The sequence below is a fragment of the Strigops habroptila genome, assembly GCF_004027225.2.
Source record: "Strigops habroptila isolate Jane chromosome 13 unlocalized genomic scaffold, bStrHab1.2.pri S16, whole genome shotgun sequence".
Lineage (NCBI taxonomy): Eukaryota > Metazoa > Chordata > Aves > Psittaciformes > Psittacidae > Strigops > Strigops habroptila.
The window spans coordinates 1,133,160-1,149,560 of record NW_022651054.1 but is presented as its reverse complement, the minus strand read 5'-3'; the positions used below and the strand labels follow the sequence as shown (position 1 = coordinate 1,149,560).

At 41.9% G+C, this 16,401-nt stretch overlaps 1 protein-coding gene across 4 annotated transcripts in view; it reads right to left on the bottom strand.

Annotated features, from left to right (window-relative positions):
- Positions 1-27: 27 nt before the first annotated feature.
- The window catches only part of ANKFY1 (ankyrin repeat and FYVE domain containing 1), a 32,162-nt gene continuing 15,788 nt past the window's right edge, over positions 28-16,401 (bottom strand). For 3 of the 4 annotated variants that reach the window (XM_030472730.1, XM_030472731.1, XM_030472732.1), the window contains 16 exons: positions 15,970-16,169; positions 15,446-15,543; positions 14,833-15,055; positions 13,870-13,968; positions 12,721-12,874; positions 11,626-11,794; positions 10,485-10,603; positions 9,983-10,139; positions 8,916-9,116; positions 7,697-7,873; positions 7,124-7,271; positions 6,775-6,865; positions 6,321-6,445; positions 5,957-6,103; positions 5,373-5,463; positions 1,259-4,260 (listed from right to left, as the gene is read on the bottom strand). In XM_030472730.1, the coding sequence (XP_030328590.1) occupies positions 4,128-4,260; positions 5,373-5,463; positions 5,957-6,103; positions 6,321-6,445; positions 6,775-6,865; positions 7,124-7,271; positions 7,697-7,873; positions 8,916-9,116; positions 9,983-10,139; positions 10,485-10,603; positions 11,626-11,794; positions 12,721-12,874; positions 13,870-13,968; positions 14,833-15,055; positions 15,446-15,543; positions 15,970-16,169 (2,332 nt within the window). In that variant the 3' untranslated portion in view covers positions 1,259-4,127. Of the gene's footprint in view, positions 4,261-5,372; positions 5,464-5,956; positions 6,104-6,320; positions 6,446-6,774; positions 6,866-7,123; positions 7,272-7,696; positions 7,874-8,915; positions 9,117-9,982; positions 10,140-10,484; positions 10,604-11,625; positions 11,795-12,720; positions 12,875-13,869; positions 13,969-14,832; positions 15,056-15,445; positions 15,544-15,969; positions 16,170-16,401 lie in introns of all 4 variants that reach the window. The other variant, XR_003989568.1, reaches the window with a different exon arrangement.

The following is a 16,401-nucleotide window of genomic DNA, read 5'->3' as shown; positions in this document are numbered from 1 at the left end:
GCTCTAATAAAGCTCACCATTCACCCATACTTTAATAAGTTTTATTAATAAAAGACTAATGCATCACAATCTCACCAAGGTGGTTTGGCGGGTTCCACTATTGCACTGAAGCTTTCCTTATCCTGAAGTAAAGCTGCAGCAGTTACATCTCTTCCAAGAGGCCAAGCTGTCCACCAGTGCGCAGCTGAGCACACCAAGAGTATGTTACTCATCCATTGAAGTGAATCTGAGCTGAGAAGTGATTTATTCCATGAACCAGCTCTGGCCTGGAGGAAGTCAGGATTGTTTCATAGGAATGATTACAGATAAGTTTAGTATAAGGCATTGGAGATGACTAGGTGGTAGCAGTTGTAGCAGTTCCCCAACATTAAAATGAGTACCCAGAATAACCTCAGAACAAGCAATACAAGTTGTCAGGCCCTGTTGAGTGTCACAGCCCTAGTTTTCCTTGTGCCTTGTAAAGGACAGCTCACAGAGGGGCAGCTGCCTCTACAGGAGAGACTTTCTGAACAAGGTTTCTACCTCACGATGCATGATCTAGTTATGCATTTTATTACAAGTAGAATCATTACACAACAAAGTAATGCATATTGGAAAAATACATTTTTACAATGACTCCAGACAAACACTGCAGATAAAAATGCCATTGTTCTAAGACTCCCTTTTCTATTTCACAGAGGGTATTAGAATGGTCAGAGTTATGTGTCACTTGTACAAGCTTTGATTTTTCTGAGATGAGTTTGCTGCGGTACCCAACGCTGCTGGTTACAGGAGAAAGAGGACTTGCCTATTAATATTTGATCTACAAAAAAATCCAGCCTCAGCATCCCATATTGTTACAGGTTAATTTAGAAGCACTATGCAAGAAGTTGTACAAGCCAATGCCAGGGAGTCATTAAGGCATCTGTCAGCTTTTAGCCAGCAGCTTGCTCTGCTGTGTTAGTACCTTCAACACCAATATTCTCACTCCACTTAGTGGTGTGAAACAGTGACTACACCTTTTTCAGATACACAAAACTTGAAGCCAGACCAGGTTCTGTGCTTGTGTAAGAGTGCTGGATGACTGCAATCCAAAGGAATCCAGGCTCAGAACAAAAAGCTACAGTATGAACCACCACAGACTTCCTGTGCAGCCCTGCTGAAGTGCCCACAGCCTGGTCTGACAGCATCACTTCCTGGGACACAAGTTTATTTTCCATTCACCCTCTTGTTTAACACTTGGCAGACTTGCACCCTAAGTTAATACCGCTTAAAACCAGCAGGGGTGAAGGGAGGGCGGTTTGGTCACAACTGTTCTATGCTACAAAAAGGAAGAGCAGTTCTTTACAGAGTTAGAAATGTGTTGACCACTAATACATTATCGAGTGCCTCGGTTCACATTTGTACCCTGCAGCAGAGCATTGGCAGCAAAACTCCCCCAAAACATCAAGGGTCAGAGTTCAGACCAATACTCGGCAGAGCACATGAAGGACTGAGCCCCACCAGCTGTGTGCTGGGCTCAGCCTCTTCAGCTGAACTAGAAGAGAACGAACTTGGGTTTTGGTTCGAGTTGTGAGCTTTTCCCCTTTAACTGGCAGAAAGCTGTTTAAAGTTGGCTGGAAGGAAAGAAACTATCTCAAAGGCACTTTTAACATGATCAAATTTGCTGAATTTAGTTGCCTGAAGCTCAATGAACACTTCAGGCTGTGTGTTAGTTTATGACTAACCCTCTCTTGCCTTTCAGGTTTCAGTAAGAAAGCTTGTAGTGTTGGCTGCAAACAGCAAACAAAGAGCATTACATGTTGTTTCCCAGATCTCCCTCAGAGTTTCAGGCAGTAGCCAGCCTTAAACCTGCCATTCAGTTAAGCTGAATTTTCACATCATCTACGTTTTTCATCATTTAAAAGGTTGCTTATTCTGTTAGAACTGAGCTCCCTGTTCCCCTGCCCTTTCCACCAGGGAATCACTGAAAACGTGATGTTTAAATGGTTCACTCATGGCATGTTGGGTGGGTTTCCAATGAAGATGAAGTCCTTGGGCTCTATCTTTCAGTACTGTGAGCACACACTTAGCACTCCACATCACTGCAGCTCGCAACCAAGGAGGAAGTCAGCACACGATCACAGGACATACTACAGTCAAGACTCTCACCAAATGCACTGCCTCTCCAGCTAGAGACTTGCAACCAGTGATACTCTGAAACATCAGAAAGCAACAGACTAGAAGTACAATGTCTTCCATCATCTATTCCACTTAAAAAAGCCAAACTGTAGCTTGCAGTTCAGTGCTTCAGACACCATTATTTTCCACCTCATGACCCTAGAGTATTATTCCAGACATGCACCACCTGTATCAGTAACAGTGTTAGAGACCAGTTGTGTCACCCAGGGCTTTCTGTTGCAACACAACAGCAGCAGACATAAAACAGCGAGGCAAATTTCTATTATCATCCATTAATCTTCTCTAGTGTTACAAGAGTGAGATTCCAGTTATAATATATGCATATTGGAAGATCAAAGTGCAGATCAAGTGAGACTTGATGTGAAATTCATCGTGCAAATGTCAGCAATTACACCCTCCTCTATCCTTTGCTTGTACAAGTTTGAAGAAAAACCTCAAGCAAGTCTTCCATGAAAGCAGCAGTCTGGTTTATCATCCCATCTTACTCCTTAAGACTGACAAGTCACTATTCCAAACAGGGCAGTGTGTCACCAGCTGGTCCATATCGTACACTGGAGGAGATAACAGTCATCAAATAAATGCAGTTCATGGAGTAGAGATGAGGAATGCTGAGTTGAGTCTACACTGGGATTAAAACAGCCTTACCATGGCATGTAGTTTTGTTTAAGTACACACGTTTTTCTGACTGAAGCCTTTGCCCACCAAATCACAACCCTGTCTATCAGCAAAGTACTTTCCTGTTTCCTAGACATTGTGGTGTTGGATTTTTACAGATTCGGCATGTTTAAGAGAGCACAATGAGCCTAGATTAAAATACTGCAGCTTAATCCACATCCCTGGCACTGCACCACCACTTCAGAATCCTTCCTCCAAGGCCAGAGGCTTAATGCTAATAGGGAGCCTCCAAATACACCACCACTCCCCAGCAACCCTGCTGAAAACAGACCCCAAGTTAGTGTCTAGAGGTGCAGCACATTCTACACCGGTAGAGTTACTGAGGCTCCTGCAGCAGTTAACCAGGGTCTCCAAGCCAAAAGGAAAGTGCTACTTTCCCTCCTGGGATTCATAATGCACTTCAGCATTTATTGCTGTACTAAGAGTTCCACTACTGAACCAGTTTTAGTGTTTCTCCATTTAGCATATGCTTAGTTAGGCCTTGCAGCACACTTATGCTCATTTATACAAGTTTCATGAATTGGAAGGACTAGCAACGTAAATATGAAAATGCAACGAAGACTCGGACAGTTCTGGCAGGTATGAGCAAGAGGATTCACTGGCTAAAACAATCCCGCACTTCTCTTGAACATGCTAAAGCTAATGAGATGTTTACAGAGGAGGTATCAAGCTGTGGATCTGCAATTCTGACTGCTTTGCATCAGATGTTGTAAAGCTTTCTGTTGTAAGGCCACAATTCTTGAGCTATACTTGGAACTACCCCCATTTTTGAAGAGTTTCTCGAAATGAACAGCAGTTGCAACAGCTCAGTCTAGCTTCACAAGAAGTCTTCTCTAGGGAAAGGGAACATTTATCTTTAAGACAAAGCAAAGAAAGATACCTGGTTACCCTGAAACTTAATGCCAACCTCTACTAAGCAGCCCAAAAGCCACAGGACTTAGTAGAGTTGCTCAGTGCAAAGCACCATGTCAAGGACAGACCTGTTTTATGTCAATTTAAACATCAGCCTAGCAATGTGAGCTTCCATACCCCACTGCAACTAGAAGAGGGTCTAAATTCTTTTGTCACTTGATTTCAACGTTCCACTCGAATTCCTAGTGAAGTCTATCACAGCCCAATACATTTACAGTCATACAAAGTCATTTATACCGGAATATATCGTATCAGGGTCCTTAATTAGTTCAGTCTAGTGCAGAAGACATGTATAGGCCTCCTCTTCCCTATCCAGAGGGCTTGTAAGCAGAGCTGCTGTCAGGAGCACTGACTGGGAATCCCTTTACTTCCACAGCATACTAGGAGACTCCTCCCAGAGTGAGGACATCAAAGCAGATGTTGCAAACTCGAACTGGCTTGTTCAGATCAAATTTTATGATAGGAATCTCCTTTGTTGAGCACTTATGGCAGAGCAGGCGTCCACAGTGTCGGCTGTTGATAGAGGGGTGGAGAAAAGTGAATTCACTCATAGTGAGCACCAGGGTTTTACTGTTTGATATTCTTTAGCAATGACAGTATCACTAGAAAGGTACGGTAGCAACTGAAATGCTATATTTTTCTTATATCTTTTGGTATCTCTTATTTAATAATTAAATACTAATGCTAAAACCACATGCTGCTTCTGTACTAGTCACTCACCTAGTACTACTTCAACTGATGCAGGTGTAGTTTCTCTGGAACACTGGCCAGAGAGAAAACTCTGAGCTTAACATCCCTCTAACCCAGCACAGCTTATAGAAGATCAGACTAGTTAAGAAAAGGCAACTCATGTCAGCATCTTCAATCACTCCCACATTACACACAGCACCCCTAACCTAAGCTGGCAGTAGGTGCCCAGATCTCTCATCTCTCAGACTAAGTCAGCCCCACTACTGAAACAGTGCCCCAACCCCCCTTTTCTGCTTAAGCAATAGCTTAAGCTGGACTCTGGGGAGGCAGGTAAGAGTAACTAAGGGCTCTAAACCTTGCTCAGCAGCTGAGGGCTAGTTGAACATGCACCGATTGAAATACAGCCGGTATGCAAATAACTAAGTCAGTCACCTTACTCCACAGACAGCCCAGGGCTCATGGAGCTCTCCTGCACAGCAGCAGGTTGTGTGCCAGGCTTGCCCCTTGAGCAGGGACACCTCTCAACCTCAAGAGAATCCTTATTGCATCAGATAGTTGGTAAGTGAACTGGGAATAAGCATGCTGAAACTTGGAAATCCTCACTAAGGGACATAAAGGATTGAGTGTGCGTGCATAATCCTTTAGACATAAACTGTTGACTTGGACTAAGTTTGGATCCTGACACACCTGAAGTCCTCTCTGAGAAGGAGTTTAGAACTAAGGGGGTCCTCTCTCGATTTTGTATTTCCAACAAAGAAGATACTATTTTAGTCAGATTACAAGTAACTGATCTAGGACAGGGTGGATGTTTCAGCTGGATTACTGGTGATACACCTACATTAACATGGAGGTTCCCTAAACCACAAGAACCAGCCTAGCTACATTTGGAAGAGGAATCCATTTCCTTGTAAGTACAGCAAGATATGTCACATTACCAGTGATGCTTTCTTGTCGTGACTCCAAATTTGGCAGTGCATTCATAGCAGTTGGAGCCATCGCACCAGGGAGGTTCTTTTGTCAGCATATCTGTCAGAGGCAAAAATGTAAAGGTAAAGGGGCTCAGACACCTTGAGTACACTGTGCTGTTAAGGAGGCTTCTTCCAGTTTTGGTTGCATCCAGTATAATTCATTTAACTACTCCTGTAGTAGCTGCAGTCTTGGTTGTAGACAGTGTATAGTTGCTTTCATCAACACTGCATTACCCACAACTATACAGCACAAGTTCAAAAGCAGTATCTAGGTTTTGGGCTACATTAGCTATGACACCAGCCAGGAGCCTCCATGTCTATCCTTTCAGAAAAAGCAGTATTTGACAGGTCTGCATTGTGCAACTCTTCAGTTGATCATGAGAAAAAAAATTACTATTTGTACCCCCCATTTAAAGCAGCAGAATATTCAGAAGTTCAGCCCCTCTGGAATTACTGTCATCTAAGACAAATGTTCTGAGCTCCTTCTTCCTCTAAAGTATCTCAGAAGCACAAGCTGAAAGCACTTTCCAACTGTAGCAAGTAGTACTTACCCAGCAATCTAAAGAGAAGCTGTTTTGTAGCAACTTGGTAGTTGAAGATATTGATTCCTTGATTATTATTAACCCCAAGACGAGCCCCAGCTCTCACTATTGCACGACACAAGTTAGCATTTCCCTTCATGTAAGCCAACAGGAGCACTGAAAAATAAAAGCCAGACACTTCCCTGCTAACAGAGTAGTAGGTCTTATGTTACACTCAATCCAGAGTAGGATCTTTACTTCTTTTAAATTTGTGTAATGTTTGTATCTTACTGTATTTAACACACTACTGCAAATTATTCCAGCTTTAAAAGTGACGTACCATTAATAAAACTTGAGTGACTTTCAAGTTCAATAGCCACTGAATCTCACCCACCTGTGTTTCCTTCAGCATCAGGCTTGTCCAGAGGGTATTCTGGCATGCACTCCAAGAAGAGGTCACAAATGGCTGCTGCATTATCTTTCCCATATTGTCCCAAAATATGCATTGGTGACTGGCCTCTGGGGAAAAGAGTTGGTTATCCTGAAGTTCTGTTTACTACTACAATTACTTATCCACTCTCTTTGTCTTCAAGTTTGGTTCAGACTTAAACAGTGCTACACTTAAGTAGCTTAGTGCATCATACACCACTGCCTGCTCTAGCTTCCTTTTCTTGGTATACATCATTTCCTCACAGTTTATACACAGCACACTCTGCAGCTTCACTGTAAATTCGGTGTAGAAACACTATAATCCAAGCCAAATACTTGGAGGTTTTTATCTAGTCATACCAGCACGTATTTTAAACCAGACTGTAGTCCTTTTAGTCTGTTAAGACTATACTGATTACCTGATATTAAAGGCTTCTGCATCTACATTGCACTCTGTGAGTAGGACCCGGATATTATTTAGCCGTCCGTGCATCACTGCCAGATGAAGAGCTGAAAAGCAAAAGAGAAGCTCCAAGAATCTGAAGTACTTCATGTGAGCAGTAATCACAGCCTGACAAAATTAAGCACTCCCACTTCCCCCACCTTCCCTCTCCAAAACACCTTCCACCAGCTTTGATTTCTTGCACTTTCCTTCCTTTTCACCTTTGATGAACGAGCCCGTTCAGTGGGCAATCACTACCACTAGGAGACATCATGAACAGACCCACCGAACTGTTTACAACTACTTGTAGAACTTTAGGAGTTTACCATTATTTCCATTTTCATCTACAGCTGCAAAGTCTACTCCATTCTCCAGAAGGACTGAACAAATTGTGGGCAAATCCTGCTGGGCTGCTAAGTGAAGAGCAGTCTGCCGGTGCTTAGTCAGTTCATTCACCTGGGCACCTGCAAGCAGCTGTCAAGATGCAAGAAGGAATATGTTCAAAGGTGGTTTCTGGGCTATTAGCCAACAGTTTATTTCTGTGAACGAAGCACACAAGACTCCACTGTACAGAGATACTTCTAGGCCTCCAGCATACATAAATACTATCGTTAGTGAGCTGCTGCAGCTTGAGTTCATGTTCAAATCTGCAGAAAGCACAAGGTCAGGGTTCCTCCTTTGAAGTGAGCCATGCTACCAAGTGACTGCTGCAAGTCAAACATGCTCACATGAAGGCTACTGAGCTCAGCTAACAGCACACGCTGAGGGAACTTTATGCAAGTCAGTTGTGTTTCAGAAAGAGTGGTGTCACCTTCAGCTGACTTCTCCAGCCTACAGGGAACACGTATTAAGGCAGAATGTGCATTTTTAAGTTGAGGAAAAGTGGCTCTGATACATACCAGATTACGCACAATGATCTCCGAGCCAGCTTGTACAGCCAGGTGGAGAGGTGTTAGTTTGGAGGCATCCTGGACCCGAGAGTTGACATTAGCCTGTACACTTATGAGGAACAGCACACTCTCAATGTCTGAATTCTGAACAGCTACATGTAGGAAATTCCGACCTTTGTTATCAACCTGTGGCAGAAAGGGCACATGAGATGAAATCCATTCTACTGTAGAACAGCAAATCATTATGTAATAGGACATATTTTCACTAAGATACTTGCTCCCTTGACTTGACGCGAGCTGTAATCTTGTTCCTTCCACTCCTTCATATTAGAGACTTATCTGATAGATGTGACTATTAAATTATCAGCTAAAACTGCCCACTTTAATCTGCTTCAGACTACTTTATTCCTACTTTATAACCCTGTCATTTCCTGACCACACACTGGAGAGTATTATGACAGACAAAAGGTTAACAGCTGCTGGAGTTAAGTATTGAGCAGCAGTTAATGATAAAACTCAGTTAAATGAAGCAAACTTGAGTCAACCTGGCAGTGAACACTGGAGAAGGAAGCAACATGCAATCTTACCACACTGATGCAGTGTATTCCTTTTTTAGCTTAACACCAAGTGCATGTTGTTGTTCGTTTCTGCCTTGAAGCTGATGTTAAAGCATATTTGGAACTGGCTGTATTTGTAACCACGTTTTAGATCTATTACAAGAGCTCACTAAGCACTCAAACACTTTACTAGTAATTAAACTTACACATAGTAGGAAGAAACTCCTGAACAGCTGCCTGAGGTGTCATACCAGAAGCCTGAAGATACAGTTGGATGTTTTATAGTTCAGCATGACATCTATTATTCAGTTATTTTAGGTCAGGGTTTCTGTTTTGGGTAGCTTTAGGAGATCTAGGTAGTAGATCATTTTTGTACTAGTCCAGCACGAGCAGGGTTAGAACTTTCTCCTTAAATACATATATGCTTGTTCCTCAATTTAGTACTGAGGAGGTAAGGTTTGATGAGACACTATCCCTTGATGTTCTTGCTCACACATAGCACAAACACACCCACAGTTCCCCAATAAATCCTGCTACAGAAAACTAGCATCTGGCAAATGTCATTCCATGTGAAGCCACTAAAAGATAAAGCAGAATTTGTTTGTGGAAGTCTTGTTACCACAAAATAGTGCAGTAAGTCCAGCAGCATGCTTTGAATGCTCCCAGCTTACCTGTTCAGCAGCTCCTGGTTCCCTCTTCAAAATTGCTTCAGCTGCTTTGTTGTTTTTATATGTCATAGCACAAGCAAAGGGAGTCATTCCTTGCCTGTCACGGACATTTAGCTTAATATCTGGATGTGAAATCATAAGCTGAATGATAACGTTGTGCTGGTTGCTAATGGCAACATGGATTGGAGTTCTTCCTTCTGCATCCTAGAAGGAAACCAGGAAGTTTGTTACACGAAGATTCAGTAATACCAAAATCCTTTCCTCAGCTCTTCAGAATTGGGGAACTTATTAGTTCTGCTTTGGGCTGGGACACCAAACAGTTGCAGTGGGAGCTCAAATCCACAGTGTAAGCAAGGCAAATTGTTATCTATTTCTCAAATTGGTTGACCTCAATCCTGTGCTATACAGCCATTTGAGTAGCTAAGAGTAACATCTCCCATGTAGGAAGACATTTTGGGGCAGAAATGAGCATTCACACTTAAGCCAGCAAATTCAAATACGGTGTTGAGTCACTTGTGTGTCTCAAGCAGCAGCTTACAGCCATGGCTGCTTTGTGACTATGTGTTCTGTCATTCACTTTGATGTCATTTTCAATAGCATCAGGACCTACAAGTGTTCTGTATTCATTTCTTCTGTTGCTATTTGTCAAGCTTCTGTGTAAGGATTAGTGTGCAATCAAAGATGAAGCACAGCTCATTATATATCACCTCAGTTCACTCAGTAACAGCAGACACTTCCCAAACACACTAACAAAATAGAGTATTCTGAGGTTTTACACTGTAGCTGCTCTAATTAGCTGCAGCAGAATACAGCCCTGCTGCTGCCTTTAATTCACACTTGGGACAGAGGAGTTCATTCCAATCACTACATCAGAAAGCTCACACTGCAAGAAGTTTTGTGTATCATTCTCTTTCTTCAGTATAGCTTCTTGAATTAACCCATCATATGAGCAGACAAACACTAGATCTGGTAAAAAGGGACAGGAAAATACACAGCTGAAAGTTTGGTTTTGCTATATTAGAGGTGAAGAATGAAATTCAAAAGAAACTGTGCCCAATTTCTCTACATACCTGAGCATTGACATTGGCACCAAACTCCAAAAGGCACTGGATCACCTCTTCTAGTCCCCAGCAGGCTGCCAAGTGTAGGGGTGTCTGTCCATCATGAGCTTCCTCTTCTCCTTCTCCATTAGGGCCTGGCTTTCTGGGACTATTCACATCACAACCACTAAAACAAACATGATACAGTCAATTTATTACATTCGATCCAGATTTAAACTGTTCCAAACAAGGGTCAGAAAAAAGTCTACAAGATCAGATCCAGCAACTGCTGACACATTCTACAAAAGCACAAGTTCCTGGTTTTAGTTTGACTCTTATCATCAAGAACGGGATGGTAATATAGACAACAGAGTGCATCTAAGATTAGTCATACTTCCATAGGTGCCATCCACCCACCAAAAGTCTAATGAAGCACATACCTGTTACTGGCTCAAAATAGCATTCAATTAATTTATTCCAGGAAAATATGTACATGCACATTAGAAGGTTTGTATTTTAGAAGGGGGCTGACCTGCGAATAAGAAAGCATGCTATCTGTTCACTGTTTTCATCAATAGCTCTATGAAGAAGAGTTTGCAAGCAGCCACTTGGTCCTGACCCCCAACAGGTTGAATCACAGCCATGCCTGACCTGAAAGGAGAAGCACAATGAGGCAGTGAAGGGTTTTTAATGTCTCCAGCAGGCTCCTACTACTTTATGAAGTCCTTCACCAATGTTTCCAAAACATTACCCCTCAGAGGCAGAATCCGAGATGCCTTATCTATTCTTATGACAGATAAGGCCCATCTACTTGCTTTCCTGTTCATTCAGCTAAACAGACAGTTTTTTTAGGTACTGAATTTCTAATATTTGTATTCTACTACAGAACTACTTACTCAAGCAATGGGGCACTTCAATAAGACTTGCTCTACTCCTTTACAAACTATTTACAAAGTTTATAAATGAGTAGATTCAGTGGTGACTCCATAAAGATTCTTATCCAATACCAGCACAAATGGTCAAGTACAGTTACAAGAAGTATTTCTCAATACATTAGCACAGCCTTTAAATAGCTGTCTCTAGCAGACTGGATATCAGAGACAAAGCTCTCAAGTACCTTCCTAATGAAGGAGACATAAGGATGTCTACTTGCATCTCTCAGATCTCCTGCTGGACCACCTATGCCTGAAAGTAAATAGTCTTGAAAGCATAAGCTTTTAAAGACCTTCTTGATGGAACTTTAAGATGCAATAGAAGCCAGCACATCCTCTAAAGCATACATGAGTGTTCAATTTTATTCAGGAAGCTGATCATTACACATCTGCTATGGTACAGACTGATGTTTTTAGTAGATCCTTACTCCTTCCAGGATTGGGAATCCAGATAATTATATTATAAATTAATTATATTTTTATTATAAATTTAATATTATTAATTTTATTTACTATACTTTTATTACAGTGGCTGCAAGATATTTGGCTGTGCAGACTAGCATTTATAAAAGATTTCACAAGCAAAAGGAACTTTTGGTGAAGAAAAACCTCTAGAAGTTAAATAGTGATACAGAACTACTCTGTTCTTTCCATGCATTGAGTTTGGTTTTGCTGATGAGCCCTTTGTGGCTAGCAAGATGCACAAAAGTGAGGCTAAATTAAGCCAACTGACAATCTTACCAGAGTTGATGCAATATCTTCCAGGTTATTTTCTAAGGCAAGCCATAAAGGAGGATTTCCTTTCTCATCTGGCACAGACATGTCTGCTCCCCGGGTACAAATAGCATCAACCACAAGAGGGAGCTGGTTTTTTATAGCTAACTGCAAGGCAGTCTCTCCATCCTGTGTTCTGTAATAAGAGCAGTTTGAAGTGTGTTACTACTGCATTACAAAGTAAGTCCTCATATTACAGTAGTTTATTGGCAAAGCCAAGAATTATCTCCTCGAGTGTATTTTTGCTGTGTTAAGACCATAACTCTACAGCCGACCAAACGCACCATGCTAGCTTTTCATCACAGCTATGTAGCTTACCTTCCCTCTCTCCCTTTAGTAACAAGTGATTGATTTCTAAAGTTTGAGAAGCATGTTAGTGTTCTTAGCTCAGAGACACTGCCACTTCCTGAACTGCAGCCAGTATTTGACCAGAGTTCCTTCAGAGCAGGCCCACTGCCCCAGAAGCAAACAGCTTTGCACTGTGGTAACACCCAAGCAATAGTCAAACAACAACTGTTAAAAAGCTGCAGATAGAACAGCAGCATTAGGCAGTTTGTGCCCATGACACCCATTACAGTATAGCTTGCCAAATGTCAAAGACAGCCTATCAGTCAAGTAAGCAGAAAACTGTTTTGTTAAGTCTAATATCTTGTCTAGTTGATACTCAGGAGGCAAGTTCTACTGGAATCTTGTTGCTAGAGCTACATCTGATTAGTTTAGATGGTAGAAAACATGCAGTTCCAACAAGCCAGCAAACAGATGAGGCTGAAGTTCAGTACCGTGTCTCTAGGACTTAGAAGTCTGTAACAGGGGATTCTGTTCTACCTAGAGTTAAGTGACACCTCCCTCTGCAGCCTGAATATGAGGTACTGAGCTATGGAGCTATATATGTATATAGCTCCCAGTTCACATGTGTAATCCTTCAGCCATAACTAGTGCCCTAAAAAAACCCCACCAAATGCGTAACTATGTGCAAATCATGAGTGGAAAACAACTTCAAGCCATTATATAAAGATAGTCATCACTACCAGCTCCTAAACACATGGCCAGTTAAGTTCTTACCTGACATTTATATCTGCCTGATGTTCCAGCAGAAAGAGTGCACTCTTGCTGTCCTGTCTCTGTATTGCCATATGTAGTAGAGTCTGGCCATCTGACATTGTGTCATTGATGGATGCCCCAGATCCAAGCAGCTGGGCTGCTATTGTGTGCATGCCTAAACAGTTACAGCTTGTTAGTATTTTACCTTCAGTTCTATAAAATAGAGACACTGAAGATTAATAAGGCTTCAGTCTTTCAGTTTTCAGTAATACAGCAAGAGACACACTGAATAAAATCTAAAGCCTATTAAAATTTACATCCATAAGCTAAACCAATTCATGAAGCTACCTGACTTGAATATTCACTTACAGACTTACTGACTATTGATTACTGAGTACTTTTTGTCTTGCTTGAAGACACAAGATATGATCTGGTATACAGCAGAGCTTTCCCGTTAGCTCTGCCAACCTAGATGTAGTAGTGTTCTCCTTAACAATACCTAGCCTAGTCCTTCCTGCCACTTCAGACTTTTGTCCAACAAACATACCAACTTTAGTATTAAGCTATTCCCTTGAATATTACTGTACGAGCTGTTTAGCTTAGTTCTTCCTCCTTTATCTCAGAAGCAGGTAAAGGGAATGGTAGAGAAAGCTACATTCTTGTTTCCTTTCACTGGAAAGGCAAGTGAAGAGCCTGGACAGTGAAGATGTTTGTTACACATGGATGACATCTAGCACTCCCATACAGAGCAACATCACCAAGCATTCTGCCTCATCTCTTAAGTCCAAAGAATGAGAAGTCATCCCCCATACAGCTGCTGTTTCCAACCCAGGAGGACCTTGCTTAAATTGATTCAGTAATGACCACATCTTTTGACAACATCCTGATACTATTAAAATGTTTTGTTTGCAGCCAAGTAGCACCTAGTTTTCCCCAAATCATTCCCTGCCACATTCCAGAAAGAAAGCACCTTCTGAATCAGTATTTCAAGTTCCATTCCCCTTAACAGCAGCTCACCTTCCCCTTCTGAAGTCAGCATTACTACATTAACCAGCATCTAGACCAGTTAACCATGAACAGGCAATAGAGTGATGTGATACAGAAACTACCAGGGAGCTCACAGTGGAACACATTATAGCTTCAATATTATCTTGGTTTCAAGGCACATACCTGTCCAAAGAGCCAATCCCAGCACAGTCTGGTCTCTCGAGTCCTTTAAACTGAAGTCAGGAATAATTTGCAAGTTGTTGGTAGCATGAAGAGCATTAGCTACAAAAAAACCCAAAGCATAAAGGAATTAGATCATTCTTGTACTTGATCTGCAATTGCACGCTGAAAGCTGCAGGAATAGCAAGGTCACATTTTGAAGTAGGCTGTCCCTTTAGCAGTCAGTTTGAAAGACCTAAGCAAGATACCTTCAGTTTCCCAAATGTGGTAGGATTCAGGTATTACTGCCATTACTGCCTAATCTTAATACTACTACTAAAAAACATTCATTTTTCTATTAAGAGGCTTAACCTGCCCCCTTTCTACCTTCATTACCATGTAAAATGCCACATAAAAGCTCTCAGAATGAATAGTGGAGGCTGCACTGCAAGATGGTGGCAGCATCACTCCTCAGCTCCTGGGATGAAGCTTTTCCCAGTTCGCCTACTCCCTTCTTAATCCCACTTAGGGTAGGAGACAAAGTAGGCCTTGCTTCAGCTGTCAAACTCCCTTCCTGCTGCTAGAAAGGAGAAACTGAACTAGTAGAATTTAATAAAATGACATCTGCTACTGTTTCAATACTCCAGTCTCCACTCTGATACTAGGATTATTCTGTACAAAATCCTCCTCCTGAAAGAGTTGAGGGAGGCAGAAGTCTCGCCACAGAAATACACCTTTATCTGTTTCTGATTCCAGCACTTACCTGAACCAAACGCAGAGGAGAATTTAGAAAGATTCATGGACAAGTTAATTTTCTAGTCTTAACAAGCAGATGATTTGAGTTTAAGACTATGTTCAGGCAGTCTTATTAACTGCTCTACTTAATGTTTAAAGGAAGACATGCTTTATTAGGAATTTGACAAAACACAGTTTAGATGCCATCCTGACACACTGATCCACTACGGTCTGAACCAGAAAGAAACCTACCTTTTTGTTCCAGGATGACAGACACCACATCTGGGTGATTGTAAGCAATAGCCATGTGAAGGGGAGTTTGCAGATAAACATTCTCTGCTGTTGGAGAAGAGGCATCCTTCTGACCAACCACTGCTTCTGCTGTCTGAATGTTTGGATTGGCTCCTTGTTGCAGAAGTTCTGCTGTCAGGTTTGCGAGGCCATGCCTACAGGCTGTATGCAGTGGTGTTTCTCCCTTTAATAAACAGGGTTTATTATTTTCAACTAGGTTAACAGCTTGAGACATGAAGAGAGGTAGCTTTTAAATTACTATGCCCACAAGAATTGATGTGAAGAGCTTAAACCTGGGCAGCTGAAGCTCCTTAGGACTTTCAAACAACATGACTTAGCCTATATATAGAACTTTATTACAACAAGCACTGTTAAAAGCATGTTAACAACTGGAGATGCTGCAAGAACAGTGCCAGGGGAATGCAACAGTTGTCTGATCACTAGTGAAAATCTGAAAACATGCAAAAGGCTCAGCAAGCGTTCCAACTTGCTTTAAGCTAGTTGGCAGCAAGAGATCTCTGCTTAGTTCTGAAGGGAAATAAGGAAGCTCAGACTAGTCTGTTTCTGCTTTTACCCGTTTGTTTTGGTGGTTGACTTTTGCTCCATGAGTTGCAAGGAAGAGAGAAGCTGCCTCGTTTCCAGCACCGGCTGCCCTCTGAAGCAAGCAGTTTCCTAAAGAAAACCATGAACACTGTTCAGAGTGCTCTTCTAACCATGCTTTGATGCTAACAAGTTTACTAACACCTTCCCTACTACCACAGAACATAAAATTTGAAGCCAACAAGGAAAATCCTACCTACTAATAGCCCCCTTGCAATGCTGGACTGCCACAAGCACTGTCATTCAGCAATTACATATTCTGAAACTGTAAAGAGGATATTGGGATCTGGCAAGGAGTCCAGATTTCTGTCACTTCCTGCAGGTCAAGCTCAGCTTCAGATTGCCCGTGTTCCAGCTCTGGGTAAAGCTATTACCACCTACCATTTATTATGCAGCAAGTACTGTTGAAACCTCACTCAGCTCCTCAGAGTGCAGTTAGTATTAAGCAATTAACTTACAAGCCTTCCACCTACACAGAAATACAAACCTCTGTTTTACCTGTTACTGTGTCTGGAGCGTCTGTATTGCTGCCTCGCTGGATCAACCTTGCTGCAAAACTGTTCTCATCAAATGAGGTTCCATTTACAACAGGGGCATCCTCAAAAGGGTTTACAGACTGATCAGACGATACAGTGATATACTGAACTGCAAGCCACAGAGCTGTGCTTCCTTCATGATCCTTCAGCTCCAAGTCTAGTCTAAAAATAAGAGTTAATGTTCCCCAATTTATACCTTAAAAAGCGGTTCCTCAATGCAGCTTAAGTTTCAAGTGTCTGAACAGCTGTACTAGCTTATCTAACACCTCACTGACAACTTCTGCTTGCCAAGAAGCCTCCTGTAGCTCCAGTTACCTCAGACAGTTTGTGACAACTCTGAAACAAGCTAGACACCTTATAGTAACTACTAGATTTGAGCTCATTGCTCCTAGGA